Source organism: Epinephelus lanceolatus, chromosome 17 (assembly GCF_041903045.1).
Source record: "Epinephelus lanceolatus isolate andai-2023 chromosome 17, ASM4190304v1, whole genome shotgun sequence".
Taxonomy (NCBI): domain Eukaryota; kingdom Metazoa; phylum Chordata; class Actinopteri; order Perciformes; family Serranidae; genus Epinephelus; species Epinephelus lanceolatus.
In genome coordinates, this window is record NC_135750.1 from 7,680,255 (window position 1) to 7,698,907 (window position 18,653).

General features: G+C 39.6%; 1 protein-coding gene across 1 annotated transcript; it reads right to left on the minus strand.

The window, feature by feature from the left end:
* Window positions 1-892: 892 nt before the first annotated feature.
* perp (p53 apoptosis effector related to pmp22) lies at window positions 893-14,706 on the minus strand. Its single transcript, XM_033613380.2, has 3 exons — window positions 14,338-14,706; window positions 7,791-7,931; window positions 893-3,769 (listed from the first exon to the last, which is right to left on the minus strand). The coding sequence occupies exons 1-3, from the start codon at window positions 14,540-14,542 to the stop codon at window positions 3,558-3,560; spliced, it is 558 nt and encodes a 185-aa protein (XP_033469271.1). The 5' UTR covers window positions 14,543-14,706; the 3' UTR covers window positions 893-3,557.
* Between the last annotated feature and the right edge of the window lie 3,947 nt (window positions 14,707-18,653).

Sequence of the window (18,653 nt, forward strand, 5' to 3'; positions counted from 1 at the left end):
AAACTCTTTCTTTTTACGCTTCACGCTGCTGCAACTCTTTAAAATTTTTATTGATTTTATGATTTATAGTTTTACAGTTTTAATCAGTTCTGCATTATGTTCATTATGTCACGGGAAGCACTCAGTGCTAATACTGCCCTTATTGTAAAACACTTTGTGCTGCATTTCTTGTGTGAAAGGTGGTATATAGGAAAAGTTTATCATTATTATTATTATATCATAAGCAGTATATATGTGGCCCAGTGCAGAGGTAGATTGTATGTGGCAATATGGTTATTAGAGTGATTTAGGTTAATCTACATTAGTCCAAAAGTAAAGGCAAGTATAAGGTAAAAACATGTTATTAAGTTCAGAGGTAGATTTAAAAATTTATAACATCAGAAATGTGTACCAAGTTTGACAAATAAATAAATTAGATCCGTGTTTCCCAGCTGGTGGGTCACAGGTCCGTTCTGAAAGGACCTCAACTGACCTGCAAACTGTCATGTTTGTAAAAAAAAAAACACACTTATTTTCACATACACTAAATTACAAACACAGAGCTTTTATTTTGAAGTGCTGCTGTAGAGTGAGTGACCAACAGACAGCTACTTAACAGAGACAGCAAACTAGCTGGATGACATGGCCAAACACCAGTATGACGCTGGATGTATTACACTGTGTGGACCTTGGAATAATGACTAAGGAGAAATCTGGACCCCATGGCTGCACCAGTTGGGAACCACTGTGTTAGATAAAATATTTGTGGCAATTAAGAGCTCATAAATTCAAATTTAATACTATTTAAATGCTTTTAAAGCCAAATATTTCCAACATTAAATGTAAGACCCTGCAGCTCTTATCCTCCAAACATAAAGTCACTTGTTAAAAAAAGAAAAAAGTCAGACACCACTTCAAAAAAATCTTTTTATTGCATAAAAATACACAGACTACCAAAAATAACCAATTCATACTACAGCAGAAGAACAGCTGATTTCCAGAGGTGGATGAATGTTAAGAAGACATTCTCTATAGTACAATACATACCCCTATACAGTGACTAATAACGTCTGAAAATGCTGGCGTCAAGAGAGATTCATGCATGGAAATAAAAGCATGTTTGTTTTTTACATCACCGTCGAGACATGCAGGAAGTTTCTTCAAACACATCCTGCTTACATCTGCCCTGATTCTCAGTTTCTACTGAATCAAAAAGTTTATTACGCAGCAACTTACTGCGTAAACAACTTGAAAGACTCTGAGTGGGATGATAACATCATGAGCTGGATCTAAAATCAGTCTTTACATCTCCTCTTTCATTCAACAGTCACATAATCTTTCCCCAGAACTCATTTAGGTCGTGTTCGGGCAGGATGCTGGCATGAACAGAAATGCATCTGTTGACTGGGATTAAGTGTGAGTCAGTAAAACCAGACTGATCAGGTCGATAGGACATTCAACAACACAACACCGAAGAAGCTAAGGCACGAGTTTAACACACAGTATGTCAGAAGATTGTTCACCTCGGTCTTAGTGTCTCATCAAACCAGCAGATGGTCAGCCACAGGAGCGTTATCAAAACTTATCAAGGCTCTCAGAAAATACATGATTGGTCGTCTCTCTGTGAGGAATGTCTCCTCTCTGAATACACTCTCTAGATAATGAACTTTGAGGCAACAAGACATGGAAAACACAGAATGCTGCTGGGTTTATAATGTTCTCTTTAAACCAAAATAACATGACATCATTATTTAACAAGGAAGCTCATGTGAGTGAAAAATGATGGGTAAACTTTCTACATTTGATCAATTTTAAATGACGGTCAGAATGGAAAAAAGTACTATAAAGAAAATATCTAAATATTTTCTAAATTAATTACTAAGCTAAATGGAAATTCAGTTTAGAGTGAGAGAAAAGCAGCCGTGTTAATCAACCATCACGCGCTGTCGAGTGTCTGCTCACTCACAGAAATTATTATAATTATTATAGTCAGGTTTATTTCAATTACACATAAAATTTCAATTTAATTGAGTCAAGTAATTCTAACATACACCAAAAAGTACAATTTGTATAATTACATCACATAAAACTGAAATATTCATGTAACCCTAGCTCATAGAATTTACCCAATTTACTTAAGTAATGTTTATGTAATTACTGTTAATAAATTCAATAATGAAATACATAGATTTAAACATATGATTCAATATATTTGAGATGAATAGAATTTATTAGCAGTTATTGCATTAACTTTATTAAAGTAAATTATGTGTTTAAATCTATAAAGTCTCTTCCTCTGTTTGTCAGTTTTATTTGATTGATTTACATGAATATTTTTTAGTTTATGTTAAAATGATTTGACTCGGCAGGATGGACATTTTTGGCGAGAACCAGAGGTGAAAGTGACCTTTGACCAACTTAGGACAGACAAACAAAAACTGACCATAGTGTGAGCTGATTTTGTTTATTGAATTTAATCTTCAATATTAAAACTTCATAAACATGTGGACGACAGTATATTTAATGAACAATATTTTGACATTTATTGAATTTTTCTATAAGTGAGTAAGTGCACTTATGCCCTTTATGTCCCCAAACAGTTCTCTTGTTCGAGGTTAAGTCTTTCGGTTTTTGATTAATAACTCTTGGTTGGTTTGGCAACAGAAAGTGCTCATAAAGAGCTTTCAATTGATACAAATATAAAACTCATTTTACCCCCCAGTGTCACTCACGCCCCTCTGGTTCTCACCTCTCGAATTGACACATGTAAACCTGACAATAGTCCAAATAATTTCTTTGAGTGTTCAGTACAGATACAAAGACAGCACAGCAAACTCCCAGTTATACCCCTTTGGTAAAATCTAAATAACAATACAAAACTCTGGAGACAAACAGCAGATAAGAATGATCAAAAAAATGCATAAAAAAAAGGTGCAAACACAACTATTAAACTACATTTTCAAATGTATCGATTACATTCAGCTTCCGAGCCTTCTTACAAGACACACACAGTAAAGAATTGGGGGAAATTAATTAAAACACACGGGACAAGACCAAATGATGATTAATGATTCCTTTTTGCATCCTGTGCAAATTTAGTCCAAACTGCTCTTCTTTCCAAGGTTTTCGGAGATGTAGAATAAACCAGGCTATGCTTTACACATAGTTACATCCCTTAGGTTAAGTGCACTTGGGTGATCTTGCATTGAGAGTTACTGGTAGAAAGTACAGATAAAATGAGGAATATGCTTCACTCAAATGCAGAATGTGAGAAACAACCACTTTCATATGATGCTGACTTAATCTAAAATAGAGGTCTGTACATTAAAGCAGATGCGACATCCAATCACAGTCCACTTCCAGTGAGAAGCACCCCACGCTTCTGGCTTTGCTCGTGGATGGTAGATAGATGGAGGAGGGAGGTTTCCACTGCTGAACCAGGTCGAACTGAGCTGAGCCATCGTGGATCTTTGGTGAAATGGAACAGTGTTAAAATGTCCAACAGCTGACACAGATCCAGGTCAGAGTGGAATGTGGAAATGTCTGTAACTGGGTGTGTGTGTGTGCAGGTGTAGTCTTTAAGCAGAGGAGTAGATGTATTTGGTCTTGGCCAGGCCGGTCAGCTCGTCCTCATAGCGCGGCAGGCAGCAGAAGAGGATGGCGCAGCCGATGCAGAGGATGGTGGCGCCCCAGCCAAAGCCGTAGGCCCAGGTGTAGTTATACTGGCCCTCGAAGATCAGCTCGTTGAATTTGACGGGGTAGATGATCAGAGCGATGAACTGGAGAATCACTGCAGCGAGACAGAGAGAGAGAGAAAGAGAAAGGTGATTACACTGATACTAACAGCAGGGTGTGGAAAACACTGTCACATGAGTGTGTGAGAGTTACATCAACGCATCGACATCAGGTGAGTCAGTGTTCGCAGACGGTAATCAAATCTAAAACACTACACTGGAACTCATGGTTGACTACAATTTTCAGGGACATATTCTGGAGAAAGGTGTGACACTGGTTTGTCCTGTGATGGATTTTTTTAGTGACAGTAAACCTTAACGCCCTCGAGCTAAGGAGGGGAGGCTGGTGAATCAGGTATGATGCTTCTTCACAACATAAACTGATCTGTTAATCACAGACGATTTAATCAGACACACCCTCACTGTGAAGTCAGGAGTAGATCACAGTAACAGTTTGTTTTAGCCCATTTGCAACAAACAGAGACGTATAAAGATGGATGCCTCAGAGAGAGGTATCCATTTGAGGGATCGGTGCCAAACAGCACTGACGTACTTTATAAAGGTCATGTTTTACTATCAAAAGCACACTTCTGCTTCCCTGGAAACTTTTTTAACCCTCATTTATGTTTTTAGCCCTTAAATAACTGACAAACATAAGAATACAAGCATATTTTATGTCGAACTGTCCGACTTCTTAACCCTCCTGACATGCCAGTACACATCAGTCATTACAAACACACCCTGTGCAGCTACATGCAAATGAACAAAACTTCACTCTTTAAGGAGATGTAGTATAAACTACATCTCCTTAAAAACACATTGTCTGATTAAAAGAAACTTTCTACACTTAATCTATTTTGAGTAGACAAAATAAACCTAATTACACTAAACATCATGTAGCTTCAGTGAAGAGCTCAAACAAGCCCATACAGAATAATGCTTAAAGACACTTAAAGTAGCTTTGATATTTTTCAATCTGGACCTGAAACTAGTCCAGCACTAAGTGAGAATGCTGCAGCTGGCAGCCTCACAACAGTCTGCAATGTCACTATGTCAATGTAAAAGTGCTTGTTTTTGCCACTGACAGGCTCAGATTATTATTCTAAGTGTCTGGCAGCATTATGGAGAGGATCCCTTCAGAGATAGACCTTTTTGTTAAAGAGTAAGATCTTTTATATTCAACCAGAAACAGCCCCAAAATCTCTATTACCAAACCCACCAGAGTCCATTTAAATAAACAGTAATTTAATCACTGTAAAACACACTTCATTCAAAGTTGACAGCAACAAAATAAAACCCACAAGAACTGTCTTGATTCATTTTCCCACTGTTCCAACAACTCTGTTTTGGTTTAAATAAACCCTTAAATCACCCAGTTAGATGTGAAAACATGCTGCCTCTATGCATGCTAAAATTACTCTTTATTTGAATGGAGTCTGGTGGGTTTGGTGACTGCGATTTCAAGGCTGTATCTAGGTTAAGAAAAGGGATCTTATTCTTTAACAAACAGGTTGATCTCAGTAGGGATCCTTTCAGTAATGTTGTCAGACACTTATGATAACAATCTGAGCACTTGAAGTAGATGTAAACTGAAGGTCCTCACATGTCCCAAGTACTAACACTGCAGCCCGCTCGCTTAATGCTAGACTAGTTTTAAAGGGTAAATAAGGGTAAATAAAAGAGGAAACCTACAGTGGAAGTCAAGGTGCTAAAAAGCTTTAGTGTTAGCACTGCACTTGAATCAAATTATTAAGCACAATGTGTCAGATTATGTCGGTAAGTGTGGTATAATGGGTCTATAAAGTATAGTATGATTCAGTAACTGCTGTGCTGGCGGGAAGAGAGAACTACAGACAGATACCGTGAGTTCTGATCTACTTATTGTTTCCAAATCTTTCTCTTTCTTCTGAGACTCTGACTCATGCAGGAGTCATTTTGTGCCACCTGTGGGAGCCAAGTGCCAAATCTCTCTGAGAGAAGCCAAATGCAAATCACACTGAACTCCCGGCGGCAGATTAACACAGACATCATCACAGACCAGTACCTGTGAACTGTGGCTGGCTGTTTCACCTGTCAGTTACTCTGTGTGTGTGTGTGTGTGTGGCTCTGTCCCATGTTTTCAGACTCTCAGTGGGGTGAGTCAGTCACATATACAGACTGAACCAGCTGTTCCCATGGTCACACCAACACTTCCTTCCTCCCGAAACAAACGTCACTTTCTGCTGACCTCCCTCCCTTTGTCTCTCACTTACTCCTTCTCCTTTTTTGCGTCAAACTCTCACACATCATCATGTTCACCCTCCTCTGGGATTAAGGTTTGGTTTCCTTTCTTTCCGACTCCCACTTCAATCTATCACCTCAAAACAAAGCCTGAATGTGACATTTCCTGGCTTCGTCTGTCACTCCTCTGTTCTTACACATACTGGTAACCTTTATCTGTCTGCTCCACCTTGATGTCTCATTTGTCAGGTTTAATGGGAACTTGTATTATTTTCAGCTGGAACATGATTGGCATTAGACGTGGTATTAAACCACCTTCCAAATGCTCACAAAAAAATTAAAGTTCTTACTTGACACTGTAGGAATAGGTATTAAAACTCATTTATTTTTGGTCAAACCAAAATGTGTATGTAGCAACAAGCACTAAAACATTAAATTAGAGACAGTTTCAGATAAATAGTCTTTTTTTTTGTTTTGGTCTTTAATCCGATAATCACCGACTCAAATCCTAATTATGGTGATTTTAAACCACTTTATTCAAGCAAACTTCCTGTTTGGCTGCTTGTGTTGAGACAACATCTCAACATCTGTGAATGCTGACTTATTCTTTTCCATGACAAAAAGGCTTCTGTAGAAAAACATGTTTATATTCTTCAAAGTAAGATATTGTTTTGGTGTTGGAGCCAGGTATCAGGGCTGCACCGAATGCAACTTCCTTCTCATTTGAGGTTTTTGAAGTGAGCTTTGAACATCTGTCGCCACATTTTACAACGTCATCGCCCTAAAAAAAATCCTCAAATAAAATCCTCAGTTTGACAAAGTGATTCATTTGATTGAATTAGTCAGTCTTTGTCTATTTAATTAACTTTCTTTAATGATTAAATATAATTACAGGTGCACAAGTCGCACTGAAAATGTTGTTTTCAAAAGGCTGAACAGCAACAAATATGAATTGAAGCTGAATATTTCATTAGATAAAGTCATGTGATGAATTTGGTAAGTGATTACATCCATCTTTTTTCAATACATCTTGACTTTTGGACCTTACAATGCTGCGGATATTGGAAATATTTGGAGTCGGAAATGATCCCACGCTGCCATCACTGGAATCTAATTCTACAAATACTCTGATTTGATTTAATTTTGCTGTATTATCAGAAAAAATAATATTAGTGCAGCCTAATTTTAATTTTTTTTATCATTATGAATGGATCTTCAAAGCTTCGAACCATTCAGTACAGCCCTACTGGGTACTGGTGGCATCAAACCATGCAGATAGTTTCAGTTTTTCAGTTTTGAAATATCTGCCTCTTAGATTTTTGTCACCACTACAGGACAGCTGAGGTGAAATTAATTTAAGTTTGTGAGGCTCAAAACAACAGCATGTCTGTCTAAAGACGATCTGACCGCTCAGTGTAATGTACGGGTCTTTAGTAGTCCCAGTAAACTTCTCCACCTTGTTGGCTGACGTCTGAAGACCCAGATGCAGTCATATCTCAAAACCTTAACATAATATCACTGGTGTTAAGTGAGATTTGTGTGTGGTTTAGGTAAACCGACGCTTTTATACAGCCATGACCTGAAGCTGCTCCTCAAAATTGCAGTTAAGTTGCTAAACCCTGACACATGCAAGCATAAACTTGTTTTCTAAAGATGGAATATTATGCACTGTACAGCTGTAAGACCTGAGGCGTTCATCTTTTTTGAGTGCTGATCATGTGTGGTAAAGTCAAATTTCATTGTCCAACTAGAGAAACTCTGCTTCAACATTTCTAATCACATTACAAATTATGCAGCAGCCATACGTACAGAAATGTGGCATTTGCATGCGTGTTCATGCTTGTGTGCGAAACTTACCGACAACGATCAACAGTATCCCGATGAGGGGCAGAAGACTTATGTTGAGGGAGCAGCACAGGGCCACACAGGATATGATGAAGGCGACAATGAGGATGAGGAGGCCGATGATCATGAGAGCAGCGACTGCCGCGGCCCAAGCTGGAGTTTGATAAAAACAAACACACAGATTAGTTACATGCTGGGAAACACTGGAGCACTTGAACAGACGGACAGTTTTATGGTTTCAGACTTTTGCATTTATTGTTGTTCGGGCACATTTATTTATTTACAGTTAATATTCTCCCAAAAAGATGCAGGAAATGAACATCTGATGAGACAGAAAAAAAGTGCTGTTTGTGGTAAAGATGCAAATACAACATTACTTTTCGTTAAGTATCTATAAAAGAAACTAAAGATGATTTTAGTGCATTGCTAATGTAGATGTTTACACAGCATTTCTTTCTTTCTTTTTCTTTATTTCTGCTGTCTTTTATTATATCAAACATTTATGAATTTCTTTTACGGCACTATAACTTTCATTCTTGTGTTTTGTCCCCGTTTTCGTATATTTAGCTTGTTTCTGGCTCTTTAATTGTATTTAAATGTCCTTTTATTATGTGTTTCTTCTGCAATTTGTCTCAATGCTTTCCATGTTTATGCAGATCGCTCTGAATTGCTGAAATGTGCAATATAAATGAACTTGTCTTTCTTTTTGCTGTACAACTATTACCATTTTTCCACACTTTTGAAACCAAACCACAAAAAAAACCCACAAAATTTGCAGCTTACGACTTTATATTTTAAGTATGATGTAGCTACAAAGTGTATTATCATTTCTGTGCGTAGCTTGTTCGTAAATTTGAAAGTTTCTGTGCTTTGTTTCTGGAAATAAATGACTCATGAGTTGTGCAATGTTTCTACATGATCTGCAGTCCCTGTTTGAGCTCTGATGATCCTCCCTCTCACCACCGACAGCATGAACTCATGACGCCACATTCCACAGGGTTAGTGAGGTTCAAGCTGATATGGAGGGAGAGAGGGAGGCGAGCTGTCTGTTGTCTGCCACTCCCTGAACAACACTTTCCCTCTCTTTGTCCCTCTGTGACGCTCTGCAGGCATGGCGTCCGTAATTACAAGGAACTTGTGGTACCGAAATGGGCGACTCCCACCGTGCGCGGTTGTAGATCTTTGGGCCTCTTTGTACAAGCCGTCACATGAGACAAAAAAGGTGAAATAAAATGTGTTTCTGTGGGGGAGTCGCTGGGTAAAGAGAAGCTTTTACTGTGTGAAATAATCTGTTAGGAAACATCTTGTGCCTTTAAAACACATTTTAAAGTGTTCACTGTGTTCTGGACAGGATTCACAGGCCTTTAGGATTAAACTAAAAACCTGCCTGTGTGTTAGGTTGAGTTTCATTAAACAAAAAAACACTAATGCAAATAATCCTGGTGTTTTGAAGAGGACGGCCGAGCCCACTGTGTGCACTTTCAACAAGCAGTTACACCCAATGCGCTGTTACTGGATCTGCCAACACCCTGAATTATTCACATCTGCCTGTGTGTGTGTGTGTGTGTGTGTGTGTGTGTGTGTTCAGGTAATGCCCTACCTGCCTCAGCCTGAGGTATTTCTCTCATAATGCACACACTGACACACACCAGACGAGTTCGACTGGTTCAGCTTTCTCCCCAAAGAAGACGCAGGAAGTCAAAGCGACTGAACACTGTCCAGATATCAATGATATATTTACTAAACTATAACAAAACACTATAAGACCAGAGTGAACTCAAGCAAACACACGATAAGGACTGTCCGTATCAGCCTTTCCCACGACACATGAACGCCACATAAGTTACAGCTGAAAACGAGCACATACTGGAAATCATGTCACAAACTTTGCTGAAGATGCAGTCAGATTGTTTCTGTTGAAAGCTTAAAGGTTGTTGTTGTTCTCCCAAAAGGCTGAACGTAATTATCTTTGCGTTCCAGCACTATGTGGTTTTGTGATTTATCGTCTGCGCTGCGGTGCATTTAAAATACTTAAATTCTGTAGAAGTGTGTCTTCCCTATAGTTAATGCAGCTATGGGATGGGATGTTTGAGCTCATAAACTGTGAGGTATGTGAGTCCAGGGTTGTTTTTCAAGTTGCAATGTCCACATTTGTGGGTGAAACAAAGACAGAGAGGAGCTCTACTTGTTGCCCTTATAGTGTGGCGCTGTTGTCTTGCGTCCTCATGTTGTTTCTGTCTTAAGCAGGGGAATGCTCTGTCCTTAATATACATGGTGAAAACGTCTGGGTGTGTGCCTGTCCCGATCACTCAAACTTAATGCCACCCAGCTGTTCAACATCTGCTTTCCTCTTCTGATAGAAACTGCAGAGATTAGGCTTTTACAGTAACTACAAACACACAGGAACATGCTCTTAACTGCAGCTTGACTAAAAGACTCCCATGAATTCCACAAATGCAAAAACACGCCGACTCTCCCATGTACACTGCACAAAGCCTCGGCCATAACAGTGTTTGGTCTTACAGTCAACGACAATACTCATCAACCCTTTTTAGAAACAGGCTTTCACACAGGCAGCAGGGATCAGCTCGACTCCCTGTGGTTAGCTTGGAAAGATTTTAATGGGAGATCAGTTCGGCTAGAAGCTCTCAGTGCTGGAAACACACCATCAGTGTTTGAGTTTGCATGTTCTCCCTGTGTCAGTGTGGGTTTCCTCCAGGTACTCCAGCTTCCTCCCACAGTCCAAAGACATGCAGGTTAACTGGTGACTCTAAATTGTCTGTAGGTGTGAATGTGAGTGTGAATGGTTGTCTGTCTCTATGTGTCAGCCCTGTGATAGTCTGGCGCCCTGTCCTGGGTGAACCCCGCCTCTCAACCAATGTTAGCTGGGATAGACTCCAGCCCCCCCTGCGACCCCTAACAGGATAAGTGGTGACGGAAATGAATGGTGCAGCCATGTTTTAATTTCTCTTACAGCTCAAATTAACTAATCTACCCTTCAGTCTCAGCTTCGGCGGTTACCCGCTACACTCCTCCAAGTGGTTGCTTTTTAATGTAACCCTGGTTTTGAAAGATCTGGGGAAAACAAAATGTTCCTACGACGCACTTTGGGAATAGAGTAACCTGCAAAAATATCTAAAACAAGAAGTTGTATTAATCAAGGCTTCGTGAAGAATGTGTTTCTTGAAAGGCCACTGTGTAAAAAAAAAGCTGCTCTCTTGTGTTATTGTGAATATCTATAAATCATGTTGTATATTAACATGTTGTTATTTCACACAGCTGCTACCTCGGCTAGGTCTCTCTTTAACCAGATGGGACTCCCTGGTAAAATAAAGGCAAGAAACAAAACGAAACAAACAAAGAAACCAAAAAAAGTCGACTGAAAACTGGCTTCTGCCTCTCAAATGTGAGGATTTGCTAGTTTTTTTCGTCACGCATGACAGTAAACTGAACGTCTTTGGGATAAAACGAGGAATGTGAAGACGATTTCTAGACGAAATGATGAAAATATCTGGCATATTGTGGTATCAATATATTGTGTTTCAGCTGTTAATGGATGAATACATAGACTGGAACTTCTGTTTTAGCTGATTAAATCAAGTTGTTTCACTGATGGTTCTATAAAGTTGTCAGATTGGTTGATGGTATATCGTCATACCGCCCCTCCCTTGAGCAATGATTCACATCAAAACAGTAATTAAACTTTACGGTTTCATACTTTCTGCCGACACTCAAGCCCAAACATGTTTATTCCTGTAGCTCACAGGAAAGCTGCAGCGAGTCTTTGGTCCGGTGCCAACATTCACTGCGTCCTACATCCGCACACAGCAACTGCACTGGTCATGTTTGTTTCCTCCGTGTTCCGCTCACCAACATAACCCCCACAAGTATTTAGACCAGAACTGTGACTCAAGAACGCTCAGAGGAACTTCGAGGCAAGAATGCACCCAGAAGTTTTTCTGGCAGCTGCGACCGTCTTTTGTTTAACCACTTCAGTCCTGCTGAGAGCCGGCCAGGACAGAAGCAGTGGACGGTCACACAAAGAACAAAACTGAAACTTCAAATGAGACCGAAAAAATACTTTTTGCATTACGAGGATTAAATAAAAGCACTTTTGTTTGAGTTTAATTGTCTCTACTGAGCTGTCACTGAGCCACGATATCCTCACAACTTCCCATTGATCCATTGTCTAAACATTAAGAGACACACAGGAGCAGAGAAAGAAAAGTGTGATTTGGAATTTACATCTAAAAACAATTACTACTGTAATCTTATGCTATAGACATGTAGTGGACACTGCAGTAGAGCTGTAACTAATTATCACTCTCTCAATCTATCTTAAACTAATCAAAAACAGCTACAAATGCCAATTACAATAACCTAGAGACGCCCTTAAATGTCTCGTTTTGTCTGTCCAACAGTTCAAAACCCCCCAAAATTCAATTTACTATCACATAAGACCAAGAAAAACAGCAAATCCAAACATCTGACAAGCTGAAAACGTAAAATCATTGCTAGTTTTTGCATTAGAAATGATTCATTTTCCTTCAAACAACTGATCAATACATGACTCGTTGCACCATATCAGATCACTGATAAACAGTATGTGTATCGGAGCTTGTCAGAGTTTAACAAAAGTTCACTTCCATCACAGTCAGCCTTCAGGTCAGGATCTGACAGGCCACCACTGAGGTTATGCAGCAATGACTTACAACAATGTGGAGTTTCTGGCACGGCAACTTTTAACTGTTGAGGAATATTCGGCCATCAGAGCTCCAACAGAAGCATTTTTATTATCATATATGTTGTGCAGATCACAGTATGGAGCTACGTGCTGTTAGCATCACGAGCCGACGTCCACAGAGCCTGATATGAGCAACAATACAGCCTTTGTTGGCAAGTGTGGGTGTGGGATAACACAAATACAACCTGAGGAGGAGAAAGAGTGCGAGAACAGAAGTCTGCTTTGTTCGCAGTCATTGTTCGACACGATTTCAGGGAGTGTGTGTGTGAGTTCATGTATCTTTGGTTGGACCTTTACTCTGAAGTAAAATCTAATTAACAGTTTGTCTAGCTGTGTTTGTGTTGACAGGTTTGACAGGCAGACAGAGTGCAGGTTAGGAAGTATGTAAAATATTCTAGGTTTGCCTGAAGTGTTTTAGGAGTTTGTGGGTTTAAAACTTTGCCCTCGGCAAACTGTTACAAACGACCACTCTCTGTGAGCAGTTTTATTAGAATTAAGTTATTTTAAAGCTCAACTCTGCTCCTACAAAGTCTCTCTTACACATATGCATAAATAGTTTTACTATTGTAAGTTGTTGCAGTCAGGGGTGTTGCAGTAGGGGGGAGTGGGACTGATTACACAGGGCCCCGATGGGAGGACGGCCCTCAAAAAGCCTGGTTTTCTTTGCAGTTTTTTCTTTTCATAACTGGTGCTATAACCAAATTAAAATTGGCCGAATAATCTGATTAAAATGCTGAACTTCTCTTAAACAAAACAGTGGAGGCTCTGCACTCGGATTTGTCTCTTAACGCAGCTAAGGCACCAACGTACACCGTCCTGTCTTTCCCCGAGAAAGACAAATCAAGGTTCCCAAAATGAAAAAAAAGAAAGCAACCTGACTTTGTAAAGTAAATAAATAAATAAATCAATAATCAAAAGGTACATGAGAGAGACATGGATCAAGAGACGAAGCGTGGGGGGCCTGCCTGCACATACTGCTTATGCTTGGGGCCTAGAATTTGGTGCTACGCCCCTGGTTGCAGTAAAAGACATAGTGTAATAGTGTAGTATTGGGGTCAGCAAGGTAAATCACAAGTAGCTGAAGGTGAAGAGTTTTTATAAGGCACAAACAAAGCAACGCCTGCAGCTTATATTAGATCACTGTGTATTAAAATCAGGTTAAAGAAGAAGATGTGCCGTATCCCCTGGTTTTAGAAGACGTCACAGGTTAAAGAGCTGTTGTTTTACAGGAGGATTTCTGAATTGAAAGTATTTTGACAGACAAATTACAAGATTTCTTACCACGTATGTCTTTTATCACACAGTAGATCATATGAGGAGGAGGTAACTCTTTAGTTTGGATTGAAAACCTATAATTTAAAGGCATGTGAAGCCCATTGAAGCACTCACAGTGATACAGGGCCACACAAACTGAAAAAGAGGCATGTCAAATTCAAAGTTAACTCCATAAGAGGCTGTTTTGTTCACCACCTGCATGAAACCTCCCTCCTCTCTCATGTATTTACCCCGGCTTGATATGATAAAGAGCCAGTGGATCATGGCTGGACCAAAGTTCAGTGCGCCTGCCTGCCTGAGAGGACTGAGAGGACTGTAGGCCTCACCCTCCTCCCCTCAGCCTGGAGTTTCTGGTTGTAGTCAGAGGTCGAGTCCTTCAGGTTACAATGTGAATGTTGAATTTAACACCACAGCGACACACACACACACACACACAAAACCAGGTCGTGTAACAGGCTGTGTGAACTCATGCTTCCTCTGTCTTTGCGCCATTTGGATCACCTACATTGTGCTTGGTGTGTGGTGCAAAGTGACACTTACAGTGCTCCATGAGAGACTTGCAATCCCAGTTGTCGTTCCTGCCTCGGCACTGCTCCCACATACTGGCGTAGTGGGACTTGGCGTCCTCGTCCTCGACCCATCCCGAGGTGGCGGCGATGGCGATAATGTCAAAAATAATGGCGAAGAGCAGCAGCAGGGGCACGATCCACCTGCATCGAGGGTAGGCGATCCCACAGCGGAACATGACGGACGATCGGAGTGTGTGGAGCCCGACACGGAGAGGAGGAAGAGCGGTGAGCGAGCGCGGCGCGGTCCGTGCGGTTATATATGGTGCTGTGCGTCTTTGCGCAAGGGAGAGAGTCAGAAGGTGTGGTGTGGATACCAGATAATACAGCCCCACCCGGCTGTGTCATGCAACCTGTTTTGGGACCTGAAGGGCTGGGCTTGTCTGGCTGGAGGAGCTGAATCAAGCCCAGCCCCATTCACTGTGTCATATTACACCCAGAGAGAAAAACACACACTGCATCTGTTCGCTCCTCTGTTTGCCCTGCAGCCTGACTCCCAGCTTTAGTTTTAATTATAGTAAACTTGTATTTCTGTAAGGTTTGAGATTACAACAGGTAGCTGTGGAGTGGACAGTGAGTGGGCGGGGTCTGAAGGTAGAAAAGAAATGAGGGAGATATTTACCATGTATATGAATAATCTCTGTCTCATGCCTTTAAAAGCTTTTATTTTGCTCTTTTCTCTGTGTTTTGGACAGGCCCTCTAGGAGTCAAATAAAAACCTGCCTGTGCATTAAGGTGGAATTTATCATTCAAACACTAATGCAGATAAGATAATATTTTAAGACCACTGTGTGCAACCAAAACACTGTCACGGGATCAGCCAACATCATGAATTATTTACAGAAAGAAAAAAGGGGATATGAGGAATACAGTGAGATGGTGCAGTACATGAAGTCACCACAAGATGGCGTCCCAGCTCACTCTGACAAGAATATCTACAGTTATAGAAAGTTATTGAATTCCTCTTGACCCATATGACCATATAAATCTGACAACACCAACATTTTGTCCTTTAGATTCTGTCGTGCAAGAATTTACTGATGCATTGTAATAAAATAAGCAACCACTTCAGTTTTAGAAAGACTGAGGCATGTGGGAAGATCTCATCAGTTTAGTTAAATATATGGAAGCCCACGAGAGACTGTAATAAAATTATAATGACTACAGCTCATGGAGGACAGGAAGATTTTTCCTTCCTTAAAAATACCCTGAATCCCATGAATCAAAGTCAAGGACCTTCGTGACCTTAAAGAACGATCATGAACATAAAGGACTGTGATACTTCAATGTAACCCTGCTTCTTCTCATTTTCTTTTACAAGATGTTAAGCATTTCACCTTTACCTATGATGTCCCTGCCTGTTCTTATTGGATTTGTCTGTTGTTTTTTTCTCTTTGTAAAAAATAAAGTATAAAAAAGAAAGTGTAATTCAACAAAAGCATTACCATGTTCCGTGTGTGTGTGTAATTTGAGTTAAAAATAAAAGGTTCAAACTCAAACGTTCCACATATTGAGTACAGAGGCCTAAGTGTGTCAGGTAATATCAACTGAAACAAATTTTGTGGAATTATAACACTTAATATTACAAATGTTCATTTGACTTTGTTACACATATTATTGCTGCACAACTGACCCTGTTACACAGAGACAATCTAAGTTGATTTTCTATAGAAACAATATTTATGTCTTTGAAAATGAAGTGTTAAAAGGTCACCTTTATTTTCAAATGATCAGAAAAATAATCAAGAAATTAATTTTAACTGATTTAGCCTAAATAATGCACAAATGGAAAATTGGGCTCCATTGATTTCATTGCATTTTAATCTTAAAATTTTATTAAACATTTAAATATTGTCCACTGTTCAGCAGGTTGCAGCAGATCTTTGAACATACTGTATTGTGTCATTTTTATTTTGAAATAGTAAGAAAATTGCATTTTCATTTTGACTTAAATATTGCTTGCATAGGGGCGTTGGTGGCTTAGTGGTAGAGCAGGCGCCCCATGTACAAGGCTGTTGCTGCAGCAGCCTGGGTTCGAATCCAGCCTGTGGCCCTTTGCTGCATGTCATCCCCGCCTCTCTCTCACCCCCTCACGCTTACCTGTCCTATCAGTTAAAGGCAAAATGGCCAAAAAATATCTTTTAAAAAAAAAATTGCTTGCAGAAATTGAAAATTGGATTATACTGTATATGTTGCATTTTAATTTTTAAATTTGAATTAACATTTGAATATTGTCCACTGTACATCACGGTACGGCTATGGAATAGATGCCAAACAGGTTTTCCATTTTCATTTGAATGTGGTCATAGAACACACATACAAATATGTAAAAACAAAAATGCAAATTGGACCACTGCATTTTCATTTTCATTTTAACTTCAATAACACATACCAATGTGTTAGATTATAATGTTATTGGGGATTACATTTTCAAGTTTACATCACGTTATTATTTTGATAAAGCCTCTTATGGGCTTCCATAAATATTTATGTAATTCTTACATATGTTTGATTTATTCCTGATGTTTTGATTTGGAGTGATTTTATTGCTGATGATACATAATGATGTCACTTATAAGCACTACTATATCAATGCTGTCTGCACCTCGAGGACTGCAATGTCATGACATTTTGCAGATACGTCTGTGACCTGGGGTCCTTTGCCTAAACTAAAAAATAAAGCAACACAAATTAAATGGAAAGCCTAAATAATCTCATGCACACATGTAAGTGCAATAACTATATCTGCAGACACAAGACACTTTATCCACCACCCAATTTAATTCTCCATAAGAGCAATTTTTGTGTTAATTTTCATCTTACTATTTGTCTCAGTGCACTTTATAGTTAATATTTGTCGATACAGTATCTAGTGCCTTTCATTTTATTTTTCATGCTTCATTTGTAAGTACTAGATGTTAATGTATATGTCTGTGCATATACTTCTGCTGCTGTGACTTAAAAATGAGTGGAGAAACATTAAACAGGACACAGAGGGGAACTGGGTGGTTTTAATAGGGTGAAAATGACGTGAATTAAAAGCTATGGCCGTCACGGTCACCATATTTCAACCTACTTGGGCATCTGAGGGAGATTTTGATGTTTGCACTCTCTTTAAAAACACCAGCTGAGGGGAAATCTCTTGGCAGACTGATTAACATCTGGGGACAATCTTTAGTGCTTCATAATGGCGAATATAAAACTGCTCTCATGACACTCTGACAGTGATTTTACTGGGATAAGTGTGACACTTTTTGATTCACAGCTTTTAAAGCTCTTCTATATTTAAATAAAACTGATGCAACATGTCAAATAAAAACTGTAAGAGTCCACAGAGTCTGTCACTGATTCGCTGTCAGAAGCTGTCAGCGGATGACATCATCAATTCAAGTGTTAATACCCTGATGTCCACAGAGGGGAGACAGTAGTCTGAGATGGAGGATGGTGCTTTATTCTTTTTATTTGTTCCAAACAATTCAAATAGCACAATGTGAGTTTGTTTTTAAGGTGGATTTTGATTTAGATATCGAGAGTAGCTGGTACACTGTAAGCTGAGCCCTTGCTGAAGGTGTCAGGTGAGAGCTGCAAACCTGCTCACATGATTTACTGAAAGAGGAGGTAAGAGCTTTTCCACCTTTACAAAATTATATTTAATAAACAAACATCAATACTATTCATCAGATAAAATTAACAAACAAGGTCTGCCTCGGATACTTTTTTATTTTGGTACTTTTTTATGAACTCTGGCACCTTTTTTACAGTTAAAGTACAAAAAAAACATTACCAGTTTATCTTTATTGTGAACTAGAAAATGGTTGATGGGACCAGATCTAGCACATCCATCCATCCATCCATCCATCCATCCATCCATCCATCCATTTTCATCCACTTATCTGGGGCCGGGTCACAGGGGCAGCAGGCCAAGCAAAGCAGACGTCCCTCTTCCCAGCGACACTTTCTAGTTCCTCCTGGGGGACCCCACAGTGTTCCTAGGCCAGATGAGATATGTGATCCCTCCAGCGTGTCCTGGGTCTGCCCATGGGATGTGCCCTGAACACAGGAGGCACCCAGGAGGATCTGATCAGATGCCTGAACCACCTCAACTGACCCCTTTTGACACGAAGACGCAGTGGCTCTACTAGCTCCCTGTAGATGTCCGAGTTGACTGAACTGAATATCACTGGATTAACAGACAAGTATGTATTCGTATTTTTGTCTGTGTCACATAAGCAACAATACAGTTTGAAAAAATAAATCAAATAATACATTTGAAATACTTAGAAACAAATG

What these genes read in the sequence shown, in the direction of transcription:
- perp (XM_033613380.2), bottom strand. Translation starts at nt 14,542, where the DNA reads ATGTTCCGCTGTGGGATCGCCTACCCTCGATGCAGGTGGATCGTGCCC. An exon ending in CAAGTCTCTCATGGAGCACT is followed by an intron (nt 7,932 to 14,337) that starts GTAAGTGTCACT and finishes ATCAAACTCCAG; the next exon opens with CTTGGGCCGCGGCAGTCGCT. An exon ending in GATACTGTTGATCGTTGTCG is followed by an intron (nt 3,770 to 7,790) that starts GTAAGTTTCGCA and finishes GTCTCGCTGCAG; the next exon opens with TGATTCTCCAGTTCATCGCT.